This window comes from Aethina tumida, chromosome 6 (genome assembly GCF_024364675.1).
Source record: "Aethina tumida isolate Nest 87 chromosome 6, icAetTumi1.1, whole genome shotgun sequence".
NCBI classification, from domain to species: Eukaryota; Metazoa; Arthropoda; class Insecta; order Coleoptera; family Nitidulidae; genus Aethina; species Aethina tumida.
In genome coordinates this window covers 11,017,274-11,042,858 of record NC_065440.1, presented here as the reverse complement: position 1 = coordinate 11,042,858, position 25,585 = coordinate 11,017,274, and the positions used below count along the sequence as shown (strand labels likewise).

At 35.6% G+C, this 25,585-nt stretch overlaps 3 protein-coding genes across 7 annotated transcripts in view; 1 reads left to right on the top strand and 2 right to left on the bottom strand.

Moving 5' to 3' along the window:
- The window catches only part of LOC109604438 (neurofilament heavy polypeptide), a 64,254-nt gene extending 60,404 nt beyond the window's left edge, over positions 1 to 3,850 (top strand). For 2 of the 4 annotated variants that reach the window (XM_049969191.1, XM_049969190.1), the window contains 3 exons: positions 1,204 to 1,342; positions 1,424 to 3,186; positions 3,242 to 3,850. In XM_049969191.1, coding sequence (XP_049825148.1) covers positions 1,204 to 1,342; positions 1,424 to 3,186; positions 3,242 to 3,280 — 1,941 coding nt within the window. In that variant the 3' untranslated portion in view covers positions 3,281 to 3,850. The remainder of the gene's footprint in view (positions 1 to 1,203; positions 1,343 to 1,423; positions 3,187 to 3,241) is intronic. The other 2 variants (XM_020020963.2, XM_049969192.1) reach the window with 2 other exon arrangements.
- Positions 3,851 to 4,000: 150 nt separating this feature from the next.
- LOC109604439 (polyadenylate-binding protein 1-B-like) lies at positions 4,001 to 7,609 on the bottom strand. The gene is made up of 3 exons (XM_049969111.1): positions 7,201 to 7,609; positions 5,504 to 5,886; positions 4,001 to 4,090 (listed from the first exon to the last, which is right to left on the bottom strand). Exons 1-3 carry the CDS (start codon positions 7,607 to 7,609, stop codon positions 4,001 to 4,003), a joined length of 882 nt encoding a protein of 293 aa, XP_049825068.1.
- A 1,044-nt stretch (positions 7,610 to 8,653) lies between these two features.
- LOC109605810 (DNA (cytosine-5)-methyltransferase PliMCI-like) lies at positions 8,654 to 25,581 on the bottom strand. 2 transcript variants are annotated; one of them, XM_049968764.1, is made up of 12 exons: positions 24,921 to 25,580; positions 24,690 to 24,862; positions 19,986 to 20,815; positions 19,853 to 19,927; positions 17,172 to 17,413; positions 16,928 to 17,109; positions 13,625 to 13,784; positions 13,325 to 13,562; positions 12,901 to 13,265; positions 12,533 to 12,801; positions 9,654 to 10,256; positions 8,654 to 9,593 (listed from the first exon to the last, which is right to left on the bottom strand). In XM_049968764.1, exons 1-12 carry the CDS (start codon positions 25,203 to 25,205, stop codon positions 9,146 to 9,148), a joined length of 3,870 nt encoding a protein of 1,289 aa, XP_049824721.1. In that variant the 5' UTR covers positions 25,206 to 25,580; the 3' UTR covers positions 8,654 to 9,145. The 2 variants fall into 2 exon arrangements, with proteins under 2 accessions (XP_049824721.1, XP_049824722.1); XM_049968765.1 differs by lacking the exon at positions 19,853 to 19,927 and having other exon boundaries at positions 24,921 to 25,581.
- Between the last annotated feature and the right edge of the window lie 4 nt (positions 25,582 to 25,585).

Sequence of the window (25,585 nt, the reverse complement as noted above, 5' to 3'; positions counted from 1 at the left end):
ATTCTCTATATTTATATACCCAAAGCCAAAAGAGATATTTGTATAATTTTTAAACCATATTATATTCTATTTTTTTATATCTAGAATTTCATTAAAAAATATCGAAGAATATAAAAGATATATAAGAAATTACATATTATCAGTTCTTTTATCCATAAATTTGAATATATTAATTCTATAACTGTTAGAAACAGTTTTCTAACCGAAACTCTTGGAAATTGAAGTTAAAAATTTAAGTGACGACACTGTCTACAATATTAAATTTGTTTATCAATCATTATATGTTTATATCCGCGATACCAGAAGTAATATTTGTAAATATTTTGCTATTAAGATTTTGTAGTTGTTGTTAATTGAGACTCTTAAAATTTTTATTTTGTACCGTTTTATAAATGATATTACAAAATTTTTATACAAAAAGTTTTATTTAAATATATTGGAAAGCTCAAAAGAAACTAAATTTAAATACTATTTTTAACTATAAAGGTATCAATCAGTTTTCAATGTTTATGTCCAAAACTAAAAGAAATATTTATATAGCTTGGATGGAAAGTATCACTGAAAAAAAAAACATTTTATCAAGGATCTTATCTAATAATATCTAAGAATTTGAGAAACTAAAGTGGCATTATTTTTATAACTAAAATTATAAATAATTAATCAGTTTTTTTATTTGTTAAGCCTGATTGGAAATTAAACATAAATTAATATTGAAAAATTTGTAGTAGAAAAAGAAACATACGGTATACAAGTAAATAATTATTATGTAAAAATTGTGTAACCTCACTGCTTCATCAATAATTCCACTACAAACATTTACATTAAACAGTTTGATAAGCGAGAAATAGTGTTTCACATTTCATCTCGTGATAAGATAAAACGTCACAATTTATGTGCCCTCAAACAAGATTTCCACTCTTGGTTGAACAGGTTCATAGTTTATCTAAGCGATAAGAAAGGAACACCGTGAGATTTTTTTCTTTTCACTTCCCGCCTTTACATAATCAGTTTTCTAGAGCCCATCCATCGGGTAAAATACCGAAAAATCCTGTGCCGGGCTTTTATTTATAGGAACAGGGTCAGAGCGGTGTTAATCACTCTCCAGTTTATTTTCGTAAATGTTAATCGATTGCTCCGCAAATACCTATCGAAACCACTCACGGACAGGAAGTGCTGGAAGATGAATATTATTTCAATTTGCAGACGGAATCGATGAGCCCCAACACGGAGGAGGCGTCGTCCAGTCAAGATTTGAACGAGGTGCCGGGCAACGTGTCCGAATACCCCGTGTGCAACATGGTCTATCCCGAGTACTACGTCAATCCGTCGTGTCCGACGCAGGGTAAGTTATTTTAGAAACAATTAACGTTGACGTTAACAACTAAAAACAATAGAATCAATTAATCACTTGTCAATATTGCAGACGCTCAGTCAGACACGCGCAGACTGAAGAAGCGCAGACGCAGAAGGTCGTCGAAGACGATGGCCGGCCAGGCGGACAGCACGTCCGAGTACACCGACGACGAGGAGTCGACCGACCGCGACGCCAAGCCGCAACAATCGTTGTCGAACACGTCGACGTGCACGTCACCCAACACGGACCCGACGCCCGACGATTGTCCCAAATACGATCTGAAACCGGACGCCGAGGAGTTCGTGCCTCGCGCCTACCGGCCGCCCGAGTATCCGGTCGCCCCGGGCTACGTGCGAGTCGTGCCCATGCACCTGGTGCCGCCCAACGCATTTATACCGTTCGGCTATCCGCCCAACGTGATCGGCTACGTGCCCCAGTACGTGCCCAAGCAGCAGGGCGAGGAGGGCGTGGCGCCGTCGCAGGAGGTGCAGGCTGAGCCTGCGCCGCAACAGGCGGACGACGCGCAGCCGCAGGAGGTAAAAATCGTACAGGCTAGGCAAATTGATCTCAACCAGATTGTTTCCAAGCTGGAGGAGGTTAAGGAAAGGGAGGAGAGCAAGGAAACTGTGCAAAAACCCGAGCAGAGCCCAGCCAAACTGTCAACCAAGCCTGACTTCAGGAACAATCGGCACAACAACAACAACAAGTTCAGGAACACGCCGGAAAGGAACAACCACAGAAGGAACTACGACAAGGAACGTCAGACGCCCGAGCGTTACTACAGCAACAACAACAACACAGCCAGAAAGCAAAACTATTCAAGCCCTAAGCGCATCACCAAAGACGACAAACTAAACTACTCGGAGAAAGTCAAAGAACCCGTCCCGCAAGCGGACGTGGTGCCCAAGAAACCCGAACCCAAGTCCCCTCAGAAAACTAGCCAATGGATATCAGTCTCCAGCAAGAAAAAGCGTAAAAACAAGGTCGTGGAAGAGGCCGACGATTTTTATGACGATGAGGTGGACGACTCCGGCCAGGAGTTCGAAAGCTACGACGTCACGCAGCTGGTGGACGTCGTGCCACCCTCCAAGGTCGAAGCGCAAACGATCGAAAGTATCCTCACCGACATCAAAGTAAACGAAACTGCCAATTTAGAAAACAATTTAGTTTCAGACCGAATTCCCGTTGTGGAGGAAATTGAAAGACAAATGGTCGCGGCCCAGGCCGAAGACGCTGCGGCCGACGACGTGGATGAAACGAAAAAGACGAAGAAAAAGTCCAAGAAGGGCACGCAAAAACCGTTGACCAAGAGGGTCATCATCACCGACCTGTGCCGGCCCGAATCTCCCGTTAAAGAGACAAAAGACGACAAAGACAAGGACAAGGAAGTTAAAGTTAAGGAGGCGGAGCCACCACAGGAGGTGGAGCCGTCGCAGGAAGTGGCCAAGGAGGAAGTAGCCAAGGAGGTAGTGAAGGAGGAGAAGGTGGAGGGCGAGAAGAAGCAAAAGAAAAAGAAGAAGAAGAGCCAGAAGGCGTCGACGAGTAGCGTGAGCAGCTCGACCACGACGCTGAACGCCACCGACGACACGTACGATTTCCTTGAGGAGAACGACGCCAAAACGAACGTGGAAGTGTACCAGGAACTGGACAAGTTGATACAGAAGGGCATGTACAGCAGCCTGGAGACGAAGATGCGCACGTTGAACATTGAACGCAACGACGACTTCTTCGAGTCGGTGCTGAGCAAGATCAGGAGCCCGGAGGCGGGCGAGCAGAAGCGCCTGGACTTCACGCGCATATTGCAGAGCACGAGGCGACTGTGCACGGAGCCGGTAAGTGTGGGCGTCGAACTGGGTTCAACTAATATATCGACACCATCTGGCACAGACGGCGCTGCATCCGCTGCGACAGATGGATTTTTTCTAGAGAACCCGCGGGTGGAACGGCTCCTGCGCGTCCGCGACGACGACTGCCAAGACACCACTGAGACGTACCATTACCCGATCACCGAGGCGGTCAAGCAATGGATGAACGAGACCAGAGAACGGACGCCGGAGGTGGAGATATTGAAGAGCCCGACGGCGATCCAAGAGGAATTCGGTCCGGACGTGGAGGAGGTGGTGGTGTACGCGCGGGAGCCCAATCAGGAGTACTGGGAGGATGAGTTGTACAGTGCTCCGCGGGATGAGACTGTTTGTTTGGGGTTGGACGATGATGATGGGTTGCGGTGTTGTTCCAAATGTGCGACCGATGGCGAGAATGAAGACGTGCCGCCGGTGTACGAGAGTAAATACGGCAAGAACGAGGATTATCTTAAGCTTAAAGAAGAGGTCCGGAAGGCACAGCCGAAACCCAGACACGGGAACCTACCGTACAGGGCCGTCTGCTGCGAAATCATGTGAATCCTTTTTGTTGATTTGTACTTAAGCCACTGTTGCACTGTTAAAAATTCTACCGTTGTAATATATATATAAATATATCTATAATATATCGTTATCAGTACAAAGTTTTAACGAGTCCCGCATCCGCACGTGGATCAATCGACATATTAATTTTTTTTTTTTTTTGGAGGAACGCGATTATTGGACTGAACGGCCTGGCAACGTTCGAACGTTTCCACGTCGTTCGTCACTCGAATTACCTTAACTAGACGTTCGTCGGAACGTCCCCACTAGGCCTAGGCAAGTTATAGACTGATGCGCACTGTTTAGGGTGTCGAGGAACTAAACCAATTAGCTAGTAGATTTGTTTTTATTGTTATTGTTATATGCCCAACAGACGCCAGTCCCACCAATCAAAAAATAAAACATTGTTTCTTGTTGATTCTAAAAGCTCAATCAGTCAATTTTAAGGGGAAGGGCGTCGACAGTCCTATTTTTAAAATTCGTCGCATGTTTTTTTCTTTTTTTTTTTGTTTTGTTTTCTAATTTAGATTTACCTGATAAGTATCGTATTGCAAGTAGATCGCCACATTGCTCATTTCAAAGTTACATTAATACAAGAAACAGTAGTTGTAGGTTTTAAATTTTGTTCTCCGTATGAGTGATTCATTGATAAGGTGTCGCCGGTCCAATCAAAATTATCTCGCTTATCGTAAAGACAATACACCGGATCCGGTGGCACCTTGATTCGGTTCTAATTAGATTAGGTTAAATTACGTAAAAGACATTCGAATGCATGAGAATACAATATTGTAGGAGTTAAGCCTGGTTTTGTGCATGTTCATTATTCATTATCTTGTTTGTTACATTGATTATTATCATTAGTCAATTTTGTTGTTACATTGTTATTTTTTGAGATTTGTGCCTTCGCGATATTTGTAAAATAAAGAAAAATCAATCTATTCGTTTTGTTTTTTATTTCACTAACCCCATTAATACCACTTAAAACGTTAAACAATAAAAATTATATTACCCAACTTTTTAACTATGATAAAAAAAAGTTATAAAGAAATATATAAAAATCACACGCTTAAAGGCGTTTACCGCCCAGAAACTGTTTCAAAGTTTAGGTAACATATAGGAACTATCGCCCTCTATGTTACATGTAACAGATTAAACTAGTATATATTATAGGAATCTGTAATGTAGTTGTTTTCAACGAGTATGAATTACAGGAATCTGTAATACAAATGTTACTAGTTTAAGACATTTACCATAGATGACACCAGTATAAATCACAAGAATCTGCAGTGCTAATTTTTATATTCTCTTATAGTTTAATGTATTTGCGATAGATGACGCAATTATTGCAAATGGTTATTCGAGCCAAAATAATATTAGTTTTCCCGCCATTTGAGGATAAAAGAAATGCGATGAGGTGTGTAGCTCCTAATACAAAAAAGCGAGGAAACTCTTGATACTATTTTGGCACGAAAACCTATTTATAACTCATAATCGTGATATTTCGAGTTTTGTAACAGGATAACATGAATTCGAGGAGGTAGGCAGCTCCTAATACAAAAAAAAGTCGGAAAAACTCCTGATACTATTTTGGCGCAAACAAAATAATGTTTATGTGATTGGTATGACGTGATGTAATTGGCATGATGTGATGTGATTGGCATGATAGGATTGGCATGATGTGATGTGAATGGCATGATGTGATGTGATTGGCATGATGGGATTGGCATGATGTGATGTGATTGGCATGATGTGATGTGATTGGCATGATGGGATGTAATTGGCATGATGTGATTGGCATGACGTGATGTGATTGGCATGATGTGATGTGAATGGCATGATGGGATGTAATTGGCATGATGTGATTGGCATGATGGGATGTAATTGGCATGATGTGATTGGCATGACGTGATGTGATTGGCATGATGTGATGTGAATGGCATGATGGGATGTAATTGGCGTGATGTGATTGGCATGACGTGATGTGAATGGCATGATGGGATGTGAATGGCATGATGGGATGTAATTGGCATGATGTGATTGGCATGATGTGATGTGATTGGCATGATGGGATGTAATTGGCATGATGTGATTGGCATGACGTGATGTGATTGGCATGATGTGATGTGACTGGCATAATGTGATGTAATTGGCATGATGTGATGTGATTGGCATGATGGGATTGGCATGATGTGATGTGAATGGCATGATGTGATGTGATTGGCATGATGGGATTGGCATGATGTGATTGACATGACGCGATGTGATTGGCATGATGTGATGTGATTGGCATGATGGGATGTAATTGGCATGATGTGATTGGCATGACGTGATGTGATTGGCATGATGTGATGTGAATGGCATGATGGGATGTAATTGGCATGATGTGATTGGCATGACGTGATGTGATTGGCATGACGTGATGTGATTGGCATGATGTGATTGGCATGATGTGATGTGATTGGCATGATGGGATGTAATTGGCATGATGTGATTGGCATGACGTGATGTGATTGGCATGATGTGATGTGAATGGCATGATGGGATGTAATTGGCGTGATGTGATTGGCATGACGTGATGTGAATGGCATGATGGGATGTGAATGGCATGATGGGATGTAATTGGCATGATGTGATTGGCATGATGTGATGTGATTGGCATGATGGGATGTAATTGGCATGATGTGATTGGCATGACGTGATGTGATTAGCATGATGTGATGTGACTGGCATAATGTGATGTAATTGGCATGATGTGATGTGATTGGCATGATGTGATTGGCATGATGTGATGTGAATGGCATGATGGGATGTAATTGGCATGATGTGATTGGCATGACGTGATGTGATTGGCATGACGTGATGTGATTGGCATGATGTGATTGGCATGATGTGATGTGATTGGCATGATGGGATGTAATTGGCATGATGTGATTGGCATGACGTGATGTGATTGGCATGATGTGATGTGAATGGCATGATGGGATGTAATTGGCGTGATGTGATTGGCATGACGTGATGTGAATGGCATGATGGGATGTGAATGGCATGATGGGATGTAATTGGCTGGCATGATGGGATGTAATTGGCATGATGTGATTGGCATGACGTGATGTGATTGGCATGATGTGATTGGCATGATGTGATTGGCATGATGTGATGTGATTGGCATGATGGGATGTAATTGGCATGATGTGATTGGCATGACGTGATGTGATTGGCATGATGTGATGTGAATGGCATGATGGGATGTAATTGGCATGATGTGATTGGCATGACGTGATGTGATTGGCATGATGTGATGTGATTGGCATGATGGGATGTAATTGGCATGATGTGATTGGCATGACGTGATGTGATTGGCATGATGGGATGTAATTGGCATGATGTGATTGGCATGACGCGATGTGATTGGCATGATGTGATTGGCATGATGTGATTGGCATGATGTGATGTGATTGGCATGATGGGATGTAATTGGCATGATGTGATTGGCATGACGTGATGTGATTGGTATGATGTGATGTGAATGGCATGATGGGATGTAATTGGCATGATGTGATTGGCATGATGTGATGTGATTGGCATGATGGGATGTAATTGGCATGATGTGATTGGCATGACGTGATGTGATTGGCATGATGTGATGTGAATGGCATGATGGGATGTAATTGGCATGATGTGATTGGCATGATGTGATGTGATTGGCATGATGGGATGTAATTGGCATGATGTGATTGGCATGACGTGATGTGATTGGCATGATGTGATGTGAATGGCATGATGGGATGTAATTGGCATGATGTGATTGGCATGATGTGATGTGATTGGCATGATGGGATGTAATTGGCATGATGTGATTGGCATGACGTGATGTGATTGGCATGATGTGATGTGACTGGCATGATGTGATGTGATTGGCATGATGTGATGTGATTGGCATGACGTGATGTGATTGGCATGATGGGATGTAATTGGCATGATGTGATTGGCATGATGTGATTGGCATGATGTGATGTGATTGGCATGATGGGATGTAATTGGCATGATGTGATTGGCATGACGTGATGTGATTGGCATGATGGGATGTAATTGGCATGATGTGATTGGCATGACGCGATGTGATTGGCATGATGTGATTGGCATGATGTGATTGGCATGATGTGATGTGATTGGCATGATGGGATGTAATTGGCATGATGTGATTGGCATGACGTGATGTGATTGGTATGATGTGATGTGAATGGCATGATGGGATGTAATTGGCATGATGTGATTGGCATGATGTGATGTGATTGGCATGATGGGATGTAATTGGCATGATGTGATTGGCATGACGTGATGTGATTGGCATGATGTGATGTGACTGGCATGATGTGATGTGATTGGCATGATGTGATGTGATTGGCATGACGTGATGTGATTGGCATGATGGGATGTAATTGGCATGATGTGATTGGCATGATGTGATTGGCATGATGTGATGTGATTGGCATGATGGGATGTAATTGGCATGATGTGATTGGCATGATGTTATGTGATTGGCATGATGTGATGTGATTGGCATGATGTGATGTGATTAGCATGATGTGATGTCATTGGCATGACGTGATGTGATTGGCATGATGTGATGTGATTGGCATGATGTGATTGGCATGACGTGATGTGATATATAATAAAAATTTGATTTACTTACCTTTTTTGTGTTAGGTTTATTTTATATTATTAAATAAAACAATATATTAATTTTAATTGTTTCTTTATTTTATACACAAACTTCCAGAATTTAACAATTAATGTGTAACATTTTGGAAAATCACATAAATATATTTATTTTGTAAAAAAAAAAAAAATACAGGATACAGAAAAATACATAAAAAATTAACAGTAAAGTTTAAAATAAATGTTTATCCTTCAATTACTAATATAAACAAATAATTGAAAACAATTTGTATTAATTATAATTTAATATTTTAAAAATCTAGATGAAAAACAAGATTTGTGACATTTTGATGATACGTATTTTTTAACTATAATAATTGAAACAGTTCCTTATAAAAAAATAACTACAATATATAATTAAATCTAAGTCATCTATATATCAACTTCTACAACAATTAAAACTTCATAAAACTTAGTTAAATGTTGATGAAAATATTAAAATAAAAAAAAACAGTTACGTTTCTTAAAGTACATAGTACATACTTATTACCCATGGGATATAAAACATCACTTATTACATTCACATAAAATGAACAAACTTTGTTTACAACGTTTTATTGCATTACAACATAAACAACCAGAACAACATATTGTAATTAAAATAAAATAGTTAAAATATTATAAAACAAATCAGTGACAAATTGACACAGTATTAATATTTAAAAATTCAACTAGCATCCATTTTAACGTCCGCATCCTTCCTGACGGTTTCGACCAATGCCTTGGCGATCTGTCTGCCCAACGCAGCGCCCAGGGGCGGAGGCACGGCGTTCCCCACCTGCCTGTGCTTGTCCAGAATGCCGCCGTGGAACTTGAACCTGTCGGGGAATCCCTGCGACCTAGCGCACTCCCTCACGCTGACCACGCGATTCTGTTCCGGATGCAGGACCCTACCCTGCTTGCCCATCGGCTCGGGATTGGTGATGGTGGTGCCGAAGAAGCCGTCCCACTCGAGACGGCCGTAAAGGGCGGCCCAGTGATTGTGGCGGTCGGCCGTGTGCGGCAGACACCACGGTATCAACGTGTTGAACTGTCGGTCGGCCGGGTCGCAGCTGCGACCAGTGGCGCACTGGCACACACCTCTGGGCGGCTCGTCCTTGTTCTGTTTCTTCGTCCTGCAAACGAAACGTTTTGTTGGCGGATGTCACAAGGTAATGTGTGTCTAGAGTACTTACTTGTAGGGATAACGTAAGACGCTGGTTTTGGTGCCGTCGTTCAGTTTGATGCTGATGTTGGGCAGGTCCCGCCAGTCGGCACCCGGATACGTGGGAATCTGCGATATCCTGCCCTCCACTATCGCCGACATCTCCTTGCACACGTGATCCCTGACGACTCCCTCGTCCTCGCCGCCCACACGCATGATCTTCTGGTAGTGGCACGTCGCGTCCGTGTCGTAGGACATCTCGGGCTTGTTCCAGCCGTTCTTTATTTCTGGGAGGTCCAGCAGGGCGTCCCGCACACGGACCGTCCTGTACGGAGCCGACTGGCATTGGATGCCGCTCTCGTACCTGGTGCCGTCCACCACGAACGACAGTTGACAGCCACGCTTGTTGAACACGTGAATAGGTTCAGGGTATTTGGGCAGGACGTAACCGGGGGCGGCGGCCATTATTATTAGACGTCGCCGAGTTTGTGGTACTCCGTAATGGCCCGCTTGTAGGACGCCGAAGGTCACTTGGTAGCCAATAGCTAATAGGCAACGTAACGTCAGCTTCAGGACGATACTGCGTTTGAACGAGACGAAATTTCGTACGTTCTCCAGTATGAAGTACTTGGGGCTGAAATAAATTTATATTAATTATGCTTCTTAAAATGATTAAAACTTATTTAACAGATAAATTACGAAATTGCACCTCCAAAACCAACAATTAGTTTAAGAAAATCTAATAAATCTCTGTTAATATTTATTTTGTGTATAGAAAATACTTATACCAATCGAAAAGTTTTTTAATATTCAATTTAGTTATGCTAAAACATTACTAGTGTTCCACTGAAAACAATAATGTTAGGTAGTGTTTTAAAACACCCTGTATAAAATTTGGTAGTATTATTATTGGCTTCTTATAGGATGGTTCTTGGTTAACCTGAATGTCAAAAAAGAACTTTTCAGCATCAGAACTGGTGGCTTTACAAACAATTTAGTTATGTTATGTGTATCCAAATTTTTGAGAAAAATTTCATTGGTATTCCATCGTAAATAAGAAAGTTGATGTCACTTCTGGCGAAAATGGAAATTATATTTCTTATAGGTATAAATTAGAGAACAAGTGCTATTTAAATTTCAAATCAATATTTTTTTTCTGTTTACAGTGAAGATATTTCTATAAAACAAATACAGTACATAATTAGTCGATTTTCAAAGTGTACATCTCTGAAACCAGAAGAGATAATTGGCTGTCACTTGAAATGTTTTATAGATGAATCATTCTTGTGTTTATACCACAAATTGTATTTAAAAATCTCTGAAAGCACAAAAATTACAGAAAAGAAACTGAAAGTGGACATATTTGTGAAGTGTAAACCAAATACTCCATAATTAATCAATTTTTAGAGTTCATATCTCTGAAACTACACGAAATTTTTAGTTGACATTTGAAATATTTTATAGAGGAAATATTCTAGTATTTATATCACAAATTGTATTAAAAAATATGCAAAAACACGAAAGTTACAGGTAAGAAACTATGAGTGGGCATACTGTAAAGCTAATATTCCATAATTAGTGGATTTTCAAGGTGTATATCTCTGAAACCAGAAGAGATATTTGGTTGCCTCTTGAAATGTTTTATAGAGGAAATGTTCTAATGTTTATACTACAAATTGTATTTAATAATATCTAAAAACACAAATGTAATAGACAAGAAACTGAAAGAGGACTATTTTTAAAGTGTAGACCTAATACTCCATAATTAATCAATTTTCACAGTTTACATCTTTGAAACTACACGAGATATTTAGTTAACATTTGAAATGTTCTATAGAGGAAATATTCTAGTATTTATATCGCAAATTGTATTCAAAAATATGCAAAAACACGAAAGTTACAGGTAAGAAACTATGAGTAGGCATATTTTTATACTGTAAAGCTAATATTCCCTAATTAGTGGATTTTCAAAGTGTATATCTCTGAAACCAGAAGAGATATTTGATTGCCTCTTGAAATGTTTTATAGAGGAAATGTTCGAGTGTTTATACCGCCAATTGCATTTAAAAATCTCTTAAAACACGAAAGATACAGATAAGAAACTGAATGAGGACATATTTTTGTAGTGTAAACCAAATACTCCATAATTAATCAATTTTCACAGTTTATATTTCTAAAACTACACGAAATATTTAGTTAACATTTGAAATGTTCTACAGAGGACATATTCTAGTATTTATATCACAAATTGTATTTAAAAATATGCAAAAACACGAAAGTTACAGGTAAGAAACTATGAGTGGGCATATTTTTACACTGTAAAGCTAATATTCCATAATTAGTGTATTTTCAAGGTGTATATCTCAGAAACCAGAAGAGATATTTGGTTGCCACTTGTAATGTTTTATAGAGGAAATGTTCTACTGTTTATACTATAAATTGTATTTAATAATATCTAAAAACACTAAAGGAACAGACAAGAAACTGAAAGGACATATTTTTAAAGTGTAGACCAAATACTCCATAATTAATCAATTTTCACAGTTTATATCTTTGAAACTACACGAGATATTTAGTTAACATTTGAAATGTTCTATAGAGGAAATTTTCTAGTATTTATATCACAAATTGTATTTACAGGTAAGAAACTATAAGTGGACATATTTTTATACTGCAAAGCTAATATGCCATAATTAGAGGATTTTCAAAGTGTATATCTATGAAACCAGAAGAGACATTTGGTTGTCACTTGAAATGTTTTATAGAGGAAATATTCAATTAATTATACCATACACTGCATTTTAAAATTACTAAAAAGACAAAAGTCACAGATAAGAAAGACATTTGGACATTATTCATAATTAGTCAATTTTTAAAGTCATCATAAAACTCATAATTAAAAGTAATTACCGGTAGTACTCGCAGTAACTCAAATAAGAGGCAACCAGTGAGTTTTTGAAAGCCGAATATTGTCCAGCGTTGAAGCGGTTCATGCCACTGAAACCTTGACAAGGGGGACCACCAACAAGCAGTTCCACCTCTCCCTTGCACGGTAAATGTCGTTGTTTACCCTCTCCAGCCATGACCGTTTTAAGAATTTCGTTGCAGTCGTCGCTGAACACTTTACAATCGGGATTGTTGAGCCTGAAAGCTTGAGCTGCCGAGCTTTCCATTTCGATCTGAAACCAATTTATTATTATTTACAAATTTAACAATATTCAAACGTTTTAATCAACAAGAACTTCATCCATTGCAATTAAACAAAACAGTTTCATTACCGCCCATTTGGTTTCAGCAATTCCAGATTGGTGCAGCCCTTCGGACAGCCCCCCACAGCCGGCGAAGACATCCATGCACACCAAAGGCCTGTCCGGTTTGTCCCAAGTGCTTGGCGCCTCAGGCAGGTCACGTGCCGACTTCCCTTTAACCTTGCCGCCGCCTTTGCCGCCACCTTTGCCCATCGAGCCAATTTTCTTGGCGACGTGCGGCACCTCGCCGTAGACGTTGCTGACGTAATCGTAGGTTTCGGTGAAGTAGAAACGGTCCGGGCCCTCCAGACGCCAACGTTCCAAGTCGACGATGTTCTGTTCGAAGGACAGGTAACACTTGCCCACTGCGTTTTCGTTGAACGACGTGGTGACGACTGGTGGCATTAAAACGAATTAATAATAATATAAGATATTTTATTTAATTTACACTTACTGTTCTCTGACCAGTACAAGCAATTCAGGTCTTTGGTGTAGGACGTCAGGACTGATTTGGTGTTTTCAGGTCTGTAGAAAATCCTGACTTTAATTTTAATATCTGGCTTCCTTTCCTCGATGTCTTCTATCAAGCCTATCGTGTAGGGTTCGGGCGTGTCGTTGTTTGATCCTTTGATGTTGTCGGAGTTTTTACGCCAAAATTCCGGATACAACGTTGCGTTCACATTGTTTTCTTTCTGTACAAAAATTGTTAATTATATATACATAAAAAAATTGTGGAATGATAGTTGAAACTTACTTCGTTTATTTCTTCAAAGTCTTTGCTACGTAGGGATTCGAAATTGTAAACTTCAGGTTTAAGATAAACAGCAGTGCCGACTTTATATACTTGATTTCTCCATGTGATTTTACCATCCGCATAAGTGGGAGTTTCGTACTTCTTTTGGGAAGATTTACGTCTACAAAAATAAGAATTAATTAATATTTAATAAATAATTAATGTTTCCACCCAAAACAATTAAACTTATATTTTATTTAGAGTAATTTTAGTGTACTGAGCATGAGAATAAAAATGTTAATGTGTGAAGCTTATACTTTATAATTACTCGATTTTCAAAGATTATATCTCTAAATCCAGACAAGATATTTGGTTGACACTTGAAATGTTTTATAAAAGAAACATTCCAGTGTTTATATCATAAATTGTATACGAAAATATCTAAAAACAAAGTAGTTACAGGTAGGAAACTATAAGAAGACATATTTTTAAACTGTGATGCTATTACTCCACAATTAGCCAACTTTCAAAGCTTATATATCTGAAACCAAAAGAGATATTTGGTTGACACTAAAAATGTTTTATAAAGGAAATATTCCAGTATTTATATCCCAAATTGTATACGAAAATATCTAAAAACAAAGTAGTTACAGGTAGGAAACTAAAAGAAGACATATTTTAAACTGTGACGCTAAAACTCCACAATTAGTGAATTTTCACAGCTTATATGTCTGAAACCAGAAGAGATATTTGGTTGACACTTAAAATGTTTTATAAAGGAAATATTCCAGTATTTATACCACAAATTGTACACGAAAATATCTAAAAACAAAGTAGTTACAGGTAGGAAACTAAAAGAATACATATTTTTAAACTGTGATGCTAATACTCCACAATTAGCCAACTTTCAAAGCTTATATATCTGAAACCAAAAGAGATATTTGGTTGACACTAGAAATGTTTTATAAAGGAAATATTCCAGTATTTATACCACAAATTATATACAAAAATATCTAAAAACAAAGTAGTTACAGGTAGGAAACTAAAAGAATACATATTTTTAAACTGTGATGCTAATACTCCACAATTATCCAACTTTCAAAGCTTATATATCTGAAACCAAAAGAGATATTTGGTTGACACTAGAAATGTTTTATAAAGGAAATATTCCAGTATTTATACCACAAATTATATACAAAAATATCTAAAAACAAAGTAGTTACAGGTAGGAAACTAAAAGAATACATATTTTTAAACTGTGATGCTAATACTCCACAATTATCCAACTTTCAAAGCTTATATATCTGAAACCAAAAGAGATATTTGGTTGACACTAGAAATGTTTTATAAAGGAAATATTCCAGTATTTATATCCCAAATTGTATACGAAAATATCTAAAAACAAAGTAGTTACAGGTAGGAAACTAAAAGAATACATATTTTTAAACTCTGATGCTAATACTCCACAATTAGCCAACTTTCATAGCTTATATATCTGAAACCAAAAGAGATATTTGGTTGACACTAGAAATGTTTTATAAAGGAAATATTCCAGTATTTATATCCCAAATTGTATACGAAAATATCTAAAACAAAGTAGTTACAGGTAGGAAACTAAAAGAATACATATTTTTAAACTGTGATGCTAATACTCCACAATTAGCAACTTTCAAAGATTATATATCTGAAACCAGAAGAGATATTTGGTTGACATTTAAAATGTTTTATAAAGGAAATATTCCAGTATTTATACCACAAATTATATACGAAAATAACTAAAAACAAAGTAGTTACAGGTAGGAAACTAAAAGAAGACATATTTTTAAACTGTGACGCTAATACTCCATAATTAGTGAATTTTCACAGTTTATATATCTGAAACCAGAAGAGATATTTGGTTGACACTTGAAATGTTTTATAAAAGAAATATTCCAGTATTTATACCACAAATTGTATACGAAAATATCTAAAAACAAAGTAGTTACAGGTAGGAAAATATAAGAAGACATATTTTTAAACTGTGACGCTAATACTCCACAATTAGTCAATTTTCACAGCTTATATGTCTGAAACCGGAAGAGATATTTGGTCGACACTTGAAATGTTTTATAAAGGAAATATTCCAGTATTTATATCCCAAATTGTATTGAAAATATCTAAAAACAAAGTAGTTACAGGTAGGAAACTAAAAGAAGACATATTTTTAAACTATGATGCTAATACTCCACAATTAGCCAACTTTCAAAGCTTATATATCTGAAACCAGAAGAGATATTTGGTTGACACTTGGAGTGATTTTTAAAGGAAATATTCCAATATTTATACCACAAATTGTATACGAAAATATCTAAAAACAAAGTAGTTACAGGTAGGAAACTAAAAGAAGACATTTTTAAACTGTTATGCTAATACTCCACAATTAGCCAACTTTCAAAGATTATATATCTGAAACCAGAAGAGATATTTGGTTGACAATTGAAATGTTTTATAAAGGAAATATTTCAGTATTTATACCCCAAATTGTATACCAAAATATCTTAGCAAAGTAGTTACAGGTAGGAAACTATAAGAAGACATATTTTTAAACTGTGATGCTAATACTCCACAATTAGCCAACTTTCAAAAATTATATGTCTGAAACCAGAAGAGATATTTGGTTGACACTTGAAATGTTTTATAAAGGAAATATTCCAGTATTTATACCCCAAATTGTATACGAAAATATCTAAAAATAAAGTAGTTACAGGTAAGAAACTATAAGAAGACATATTTTTAAACTGTGATGCTAATACTCCACAATTAGCCAACTTTCAAAGCTTATATATCTGAAAGTGGAAGAGATATTTGGTCGACACTTGAAATATTTTATAAAAGAAATATTCCAGTATTTGTACCACAAATTGTACACGAAAATATCTAAAAACAAAGTAGTTACAGGGAGGAAACTATAAGAAGACATATTTTTAACTGTGATGCTAATACTTCACAATCAGCCAACTTTCAAAGCTTATATATCTGAAACTAGAAGAGATATTTGGTCGACACTTAAAATATCTAAAAATAAGGTAGATTCAGTTAGAAATCTAAGAGAAGATATATTTTTAAACTGTTAAGCTAATTGTAAGTTCTAATGGATAACTTAGGTGAGTTTAAGCTATAGTTTATCCAAATCTAATATGTACATTATTTATAAAAGAGTCTCTCAAAAACTGATGATTCAGATTTGAGCTGAATAAATATCACATGTTCAGGGTACACAAATTGCCTCAAAAAGTAATTAACAATGTGTACATTTCTAAAATTAAAGTAATAAATAAAACTAACTTGCAACAAAAGCATGGACTTAGGGGCTCCACCGCCTCTTCAATATAGTCCACAAAACGACTAGTCGAAGCATCATAACGTTTCGAAAAATAGAAGGTCTTGCCGTCATCCTCCAGTTGTTGTGGAAGATTCAACTCGCCTCCCACTTCCGCCCAATTGTCCGGCATCCTCCTGAACTCCACCTGATAACATTACATGATTACAATGATCGAGATAACTTATTAATACAAGGACAGTAACTTACATCGGCCTTTCGCACGATAGATCCCAAAGGAAGGTCGTCGCAGCTGTCGACGACGAAAAGTTCACGGGGATCGGCGCAGACGCCCAGTATGGTGTCGGTACCTCGGCAGAACAATTGTGCGTGGAACATAGGACCTAGGGGCGCCATTTCGTACATGTAACAGACGCGCGCCACCAAAGGCGCTTCGTTCGGGTTGTCCGAGTTTAGCATCACATAATCGCCTGGTGCTATCTGCAGTTCATCTGAGAATTGAGGGAGTATTAGGTTAAAGTGGAAACAGACATGCGCAGTAAACAAGACAACGATAGACACGCCCATATATTAAAATTATTGGAGCAGACATGCGCAGTAAATAAGACAATACTTGCCACGTCCCTGTATTGTGTGTGTAACAGTTAACAGATTAACAGACAATGTTTTTTATACTTTATATTGAGTAAATAGTTTAATCCAAAATTTCTATAGAAAATAAGAACAAACACGAAAGTTAAAAAACTAATAGACAACTTCTTTATATTTTATATTCAGCAGTTTTTCCAAGTTCCTATCTTCCAAACCTGAAGTGATATTTAGATAACTTTTGAAATATTTTATAAAGGAAATATTTTAGTTTTTAAATCCAAATTTTCTATAGAAAATATGAACAAACACGAAAGTTACAGTTAAAAGACTAAGAAAAAGCTTTTTTATATTTTATATTCAGTAATTTTTCCAAGTTCATATCTCCCAAACCTGAAGTGATATTTAGATAGCTTTTGAAATATTTTATAGAGGACACATTTTAGTTTTTAAATCCAGAATTTCTCTAGAAAATATAAACAAACACGAAAGTTACAGTTAAAAGACTAAGAAAAAGCTTTTTTATATTTTATATTCAGTAATTTTTTCAAAAATTTCTATAGAAAATATGAACAAACAGAAAACTTTTTTATATTTTATATTCAGTAATTTTTACAAGTTCATATTTTCCAAACCTGAAGTGATATTTAGATAACCTTTGAAATATTTTATAGAGGAAACATTTTAGTTTTTAAATCCAAAATTTCTCGAGAAAATATGAACAAACACGAAAGTTACAGTTAAAAGACTAAGAAAAGGCTTTTTTATAGTTTATATTCAGTATTTTTTCCAAGTTCATAACTTCCAAACCTGAAGTGATATTTAGATAACTTTTGAAATATTTTATAGAGGAAACATTTTAGTTTTTAAATCCAAATTTCCTCTAGAAAATATGAACAAATACGAAAGTTACAGTTAAAAGACTAACAAAAAGCTTTTTATCTTTTATATTCAGGAATTTTTTCAAGATCATATCTTCCAAACCTGAAGTGATATTTAGATAACTTTTGAAATATATATAGAGGAAATATTCTAAATTTTCTATACAAAATTTATATAGAAAATATGAACAAACACGAAAGTTACAGTTAAAAAACTAACAGAAAGCTTATTTATATTTTATATTCAGTAATTTTTCCAAGTTCATATCTTTAAAACCTGAAGTGATATTTAGATAACTTTTGAAATATTTTATAGAGGAAACATTTTAGTTTTTAAATCCAAAATTTCCATAGAAAATAAGAACAAACATGAAAGTTATAGTTAAAAGACTAAGAAAAAGCTTTTTTATATTTTATATTCAGTAATTTTTCCAAGTTCATATCTTCCAAACCTGAAGTGATATTTAGATAACTTTTGAAATATTTTATAGAGGAAACATTTTAGTTTTTAAATCCAAATTTTCTCTAGAAAATATTAACAAACACGAAAGTTACAGTTAAAAGACTAAGAAAAAGCTTTTTATCCTTTATATTCAGAAATTTTTTCAAGATCATATCTTCCAAACCTGAAGTAATATTTAGATAACTTTTGAAATATTTTATAGAGGAAACATTTTAGTTTTTAAATCCAAAATTTCTCGAGAAAATATGAACAAACACGAAAGTTACAGTTAAAAGACTAAGAAAAAGCTTTTTTATATTTTATATTCAGTATTTTTTCCAATTTCATATCTTCCAAACCTGAAGTGATATTTAGATAGCTTTTGAAATATTTTATAAAGGAAACATTTTAGTTTTTAAATCCTGAATTTCTCTAGAAAATATGAACAAACACAAAAGTTACAGTTAAAAGACTAAGAAAAAGCTTTTTTATATTTTATATTCAGTAATTTTTTCCAAAATTTCTATAGAAAATATGAACAAACAGAAAACTTTTTTATATTTTGTATTCAGTAGTTTTTCCAAGTTCATATCTTTCAAAGTTTTGCATTTTTTTAATCCAAAAATTTCTATAGAAAATATGGATAAACACGAATGTTACAGTTAAAGGGTTAATTGATAAATTTTTTTATATTTTATATTCAGTAGTTTTTCCAAGTTCATATCTTCCAAACCTGAAGTGATATTAAGATAACTTTGGTAATGTTTTATAGAGAATATTTAATCTGAAATTTCTATAGAAAAACAGATAAATAAAAACTTTCAAATACAAAATGTATAAAAATATTGAACAAATACGAAAGCTATATCCAGTTCAAAAATGATATTTAATTGTATTTTGAAATGTTTTAAAGTCACAAGTAACAATTCCAAAACAGCCACGCCCCTACACTGAACACATTAAAACAGACATGCGCAGAAAACAAGTCAATTCTGACCACGCCCCCACATCTAACTTACGGTATTCCTTCTCAATACTGTTATCACTAAAGTCAAAGTACTCTAAAATCGACTCTTTTTTGTAAACGTGGCTTCCTACAAAGCGAATAAGCAAAGCATGCTAAAAACGATTCGAAACAATTCAAATACTCACCGACAACAGCCAAATCGTAACACTTCTTCCCCTTCAGCTCCTTGATCGGATCATTGGGAAACTTGACCTTGTGCAATATCCTCTTGGAGCAGCCCTTCTTCCTAACCGGACTTTCCAGCTTCGCATCGGCCTCCTCCTCGTTTTCGGACAGCTCCGCATCCATAATAGCCATGTTCGGACACCGTCGCTGCCTGCACGCCTGCTTCGAACGTCCCGAACCGCCGAACTTCAGCATGTCCTTGCAGAAGTTGCACTCGCCGCAGTCGGGACTCTGGCACGCCTCGCACACGCCGCACCGTTTCTTCTTCGGTCCCTTGCCGCCGTGGTCCAGCTGCTCGGGGAAGAAGCTCTCGAACACGTCGCGGACCAGTTTGGTGGTCGTCGCCTTCGACCACTGCGGACTCTTCTTGATCTTGATGCCCTTGTTCTCCTGCTTGCGCATCTTCTTCCGCTTCTGGAACGTGACGCCGGCCATGCTGACCAACGAGCGCATGCACGGGTACGAGATCATCGGCTTCTCGTCCTCCGACGAGCCCTTGTCGTAGTTGACCACCTGGTCGCACAGGAACTGGGCGTTTTGCAGCAGCATGTCCTCGACGTCGGTGTACTCGCCGGAGCTGGACACGTGCTCCAGTAGATCCTCGTAGGTGGGGGATTCCCAGCCGCGGTCCAGCAGGAATTCGATGACCATTTTCGATAGTTTGATTTTGGCCCGGATCTTTTTGAATATTGGTTCGTATTCGGGAGACGGTTCCATCAGGTAATATTCGGCGTAACCGGTCGAAAAGCCCATCGGTAGTTTGTCGCCGCCGTCGTAACCTGCTGTCCACCTTAGTTAGAAAACAACATAATATTACAGTTTACTAATCGTTTAACATTAATTAATTAGTAGCTTAGTACAAGTACAAGTTTAATTATCAACAGAACTGCTTATACAGTTTCACTACAAGCTTAATTATCAACAGAATTGTTCATAAAGTTTAATCACAAGCTTAATTATCAACAGAACTATTTAGGAAATTTGAGTACAAATTTAATTATCAACAGAACTGCTTTTAAAGTTTCACAACAACCTTAATTATCAACAAAACTGATTTAAAGTTTCACTATAAGTTCAATTAACAACAAAATTGTTTAGGAAATTTGACCACAATCTTAATTATCAACAGAACTGTTAAGGGAGTTTGACTACAAGCTTAACTATCTACAAAATTGTTCAGGAAGTGTGTCTTCAATCATCAACAAAACAGCTTCAAAGCTTCCCACAAGTTTAATTATCAATAAAATTGTTCAGAAAGTTTAATCACAAGTTTAATTATCAACAGAACTATTTAGAAAATTTGAGTACAAATTTAATTATCAACAGAACTGCTTTTAAAGTTTCATTACAAGCTTAATTATCAACAAAACTGCTTAAAAAGTTTCACTACAAGCTTAATTATCAACAAAACTAGTTTAAAGTTTCGTTACAAGTTCAATTATCAACAAAATTGTTTAGGAAGTGTGTCTTCAAACTTAATTATCAACAAAAGAGGTTTAAAGTTTCACTACAAGTTTAATTATCAACAAAATTGTTCAGAAAGTTTGATCACAAGCTTAATTGTCAACAGAACTATTTAGGAAATTTGAGTACAAATTTAATCATCAACAGAACTGCTTTTAAAGTTTCATTACAAGCTTAATTATCAACAAAACTGCTTAAAAAGTTTCACTACAAGCTTAATTATCAACAAAACTAGTTTAAAGTTTCGCTACAAGTTCAATTATCAACAAAATTGTTTAGGAAGTGTGTCTTCAAACTTAATTATCAACAAAAGACGTTTAAAGTTTCACTACAAGTTTAATTATCAACAAAATTGTTCAGAAAGTTTGATCACAAGCTTAATTGTCAACAGAACTATTTAGGAAATTTGAGTACAAATTTAATCATCAACAGAACTGCTTTTAAAGTTTCATTATAAGCTTAATTATCAACAAAACTGCTTAAAAAGTTTCACTACAAGCTTAATTATCAACAAAACTAGTTTAAAGTTTCGCTACAAGTTCAATTATCAACAAAATTGTTTAGGAAGTGTGTCTTCAAACTTAATTATCAACAAAAGAGGTTTAAAGTTTCACTACAAGTTTAATTATCAACAAAATTGTTCAGAAAGTTTGATCACAAGCTTAATTGTCAACAGAACTATTTAGGAAATTTGAGTACAAATTTAGTCATCAACAGAACTGCTTTTAAAGTTTCATTACAAGCTTAATTATCAACAAAACTGCTTAAAAAGTTTCACTACAAGCTTAATTATCAACAAAACTAGTTTAAAGTTTCGCTACAAGTTCAATTATCAACAAAATTGTTTAGGAAGTGTGTCTTCAAACTTAATTATCAACAAAAGAGGTTTAAAGTTTCACTACAAGTTTAATTATCAACAAAATTGTTCAGAAAGTTTGATCACAAGCTTAATTGTCAACAGAACTATTTAGGAAATTTGAGTACAAATTTAATCATCAACAGAACTGCTTTTAAAGTTTCATTATAAGCTTAATTATCAACAAAACTGCTTAAAAAGTTTCACTACAAGCTTAATTATCAACAAAACTAGTTTAAAGTTTCGCTACAAGTTCAATTATCAACAAAATTGTTTAGGAAGTGTGTCTTCAAACTTAATTATCAACAAAAGAGGTTTAAAGTTTCACTACAAGTTTAATTATCAACAAAATTGTTCAGAAAGTTTGATCACAAGCTTAATTGTCAACAGAACTATTTAGGAAATTTGAGTACAAATTTAATTATCAACAGAACTGCTTTTAAAGTTTCACTACAAGCTTAAATATCAACAAAACTGCTTAAAAAGTTTCGCTACAAGCTTAATTATCAACATAACTGGTTTAAAGTTTCACTACAAGTTCAATTATCAACAAAATTGTTTAGGCAGTTAGACCACAACTTTAATTATCAACAGAACTGTTAAGGAAGTTTGACTACAATTTTCATTATCAACAAAATTGTTCAAGAAGTGTGATTTCAAACTTTCAAAGTTTCACTATAATCTTAATTATCAACAAAACTGGTTTAAAGTTTCACTACAAGTTCAATTATCAACAAAATTGTTTAGGAAGTTTGACCACAAACTTAATAATCAACAGAACTGTTAAGGAAGTTTGACTACAAGGTTAATTATGAACAAATTTATTCAGGAAGTGTGTCTTCAAACTCAATTATCAACAAAACAGCTTCAAAGATTCACTACAAGTTTAATTATCAACAAAATTGTTCAGAAAGTTTGATCACAAGCTTAATTATCAACAAAATTATTTAGGAAATTTGAGTATAAATTTAAATATCAACAGAACGTTTTTAAAGTTTCACTACAAGCTTAATTATCAACAAAACTGCTTAAAAAGTTTCGCTACAAGCTTAATTATCAACAAAACTGGTTTAAAGTTTCACTACAAATTCAATTATCAACAAAACTGTTTAGAACGTTTCACCACAATCTTAATTATCAACAGAATTGTTAAGGAAGTTTGACTACAAGTTTAATTATCTACAAAATTGTTCAGGAAGTGTGTCTTCAAACTTAATTATCAACAAAACTGCTTAAAAAGTTTCGCTACAAGCTTAATTATCAACAAAACTGGTTTAAAGTTTCACTACAAGTTCAATTATCAACAAAATAGTTTAGGAAGTTTGACCACAACCTTAATAATCATCAGAACTGTTAAGGAAGTTTGACTACAAGCTTAATTATCAACAAATTTATTCAGGAAGTGTGTCTTCAAACTCAATTATCAACAAAACAGCTTCAAAGATTCACTACAAGTTTAATTATCAACAAAATTGTTCAGAAAGTTTGATCACAAGCTTAATTATCAACAAAACTATTTAGAAAATTTGAGTATAAATTTAATTATCAACAGAACGTTTTTAAAGTTTCACTACAAGCTTAATTATCAACAAAACTGCTTAAAAAGTTTCGCTACAAGCTTAATTATCAACAAAACTAGTTTAAAGTTTCACCACAACCTTAATTATCAACAGAAGTTTTAAAGAAGTTTGACACAAGCTTAATTATCAACAAAACTGGTTTAAAGTTTCATCACTAGTTTAATTATCAACAAGTGTTCAGAAAGTTTGATCACAAGCATAATTATCAACAGAACTATTTAGGAAATTTGAGTACAAGTTTAATTATCAACAGAACTGTTTATGAAGTTTCACTACAAGCTTAATTATCGACAAAAGTGGTTTAAAGTTTCTCTACAAGCTTAATTATCAACAAAATTGTTCAGAAAGTTGACCACAAGATTAATTAGCAATAGAATTATTTAAGAAATTAGAGAACAAGTTTAATTATAAAAAAACTGACTAAACTGAATATTAAGAAAGTTGACCTAAAAGTTTAATTATCAACAGAAGTGTTTATAAAGTTTCATTATAGGCTTAATTATCAATAGAATTGTTTAGGAAGTTTGACTACAAACTTATTTATAAATAGAACTGTTTAAGAAGATGTAACTGTCAATAGAAGTGTGAGAAAAGTTTAACTACAACTTAATTACCAACAGATAATGTCAGTAAAATTGTTCACAAGGTTTCACAAGTTTAATTATTTAGGATGTTTTCCCAGCCAGTACTAAAAATCCTAAACAGTAAAACTTCCTGAGCAGTTATATAATAACAAATATGGTAAACAATGCAAAAAACTTTACCATTCATTAATGGGTCCCAAATCATGAGCTGGAATACCATTGTTGGTAGATGGGTCTTCTTCGAAGACTGGCTTGAGGTAACCAGAGAAAAACAGCTCAACATTGTTCTCAATCAAACCGGAATCGAACGCGCACAAGTGACCTTTTTTATCATACACACTGAAATGGGTCACCTGAAACAAACAAAAGTGTTGCATGCCAACTAGATCATCATCATCATCCAATGTTTACCTTGTGCGTCGGATAATCGTCGTGATTGTCGCCGAAATCTTCGTTACCGGTGTACAAAGACAGTTTTTCGTCGGTCAGCGCAATGAATTCCTCGCTGGAATTGTTCGGGTGGCCGTTGTAGATCGTCAACTCCTCCAGGTACTGTTTGCACGTACCGCATCGTTCCAACTTCGCCTTCGTCGTGCCCAATTTGATGTCCTTCTTAACGACTTTATCGTTGTTAACTTTGATCTTCTTGGACGTGTTCTCGTCGTCCCCAGACTCGACGACGTCAGTGAGGACCATCTCGTACGAAGAACACACGGGAACCGGTCGGAATTAAATCGTCGGTTTGTGTTTACCGATTAGTGTTTTGATGGCTGCTTCGCCGCTGAATGAACTTGCATTTGTGGTTGGTTTTTATGTACGTTTTTTTGAGGGATGTGATTGTGTTAAAACGGAGCGCGCCACTATTTGATACAAATTGGACTTGGCGGGAGAAAGTTTGTGGTTAGGGTCATTCTTTGGTTGTTGATTTAATGCTATTATAATATAAATAAATTGCCTCACGCGTCTATTACAATCAACAGGTGTCGTAGAATTGAAAATGGATTGTATTTAAACATATTTATTTAAATTTAAATATTAGTTCAAATGTACTGCATTTAATTTGTAAGCCATTTAAA

Coding starts and splice junctions, on each gene's coding strand:
- LOC109605810 (XM_049968764.1), bottom strand. CDS start 25,205: ATGGTCCTCACTGACGTCGTCGAGTCTGGGGACGACGAGAACACGTCC. Junction 24,863..24,920: donor ACGATTATCCGACGCACAAG/GTAAACATTGGA, acceptor TGTTTGTTTCAG/GTGACCCATTTCAGTGTGTA. Junction 10,257..12,532: donor AGTTACTGCGAGTACTACCG/GTAATTACTTTT, acceptor AATTTATTTCAG/CCCCAAGTACTTCATACTGG.
- LOC109604439 (XM_049969111.1), bottom strand. CDS start 7,609: ATGCCAATTACATCCCATCATGCCAATCACATCACATCATGCCAATCA. Junction 5,887..7,200: donor TGCCAATCACATCACATCAT/GCCAATCACATC, acceptor ACATTATGCCAG/TCACATCACATCATGCCAAT. Junction 4,091..5,503: donor TGCCAATCACATCACATCAT/GCCAATCACATC, acceptor CAAATCTACTAG/CTAATTGGTTTAGTTCCTCG.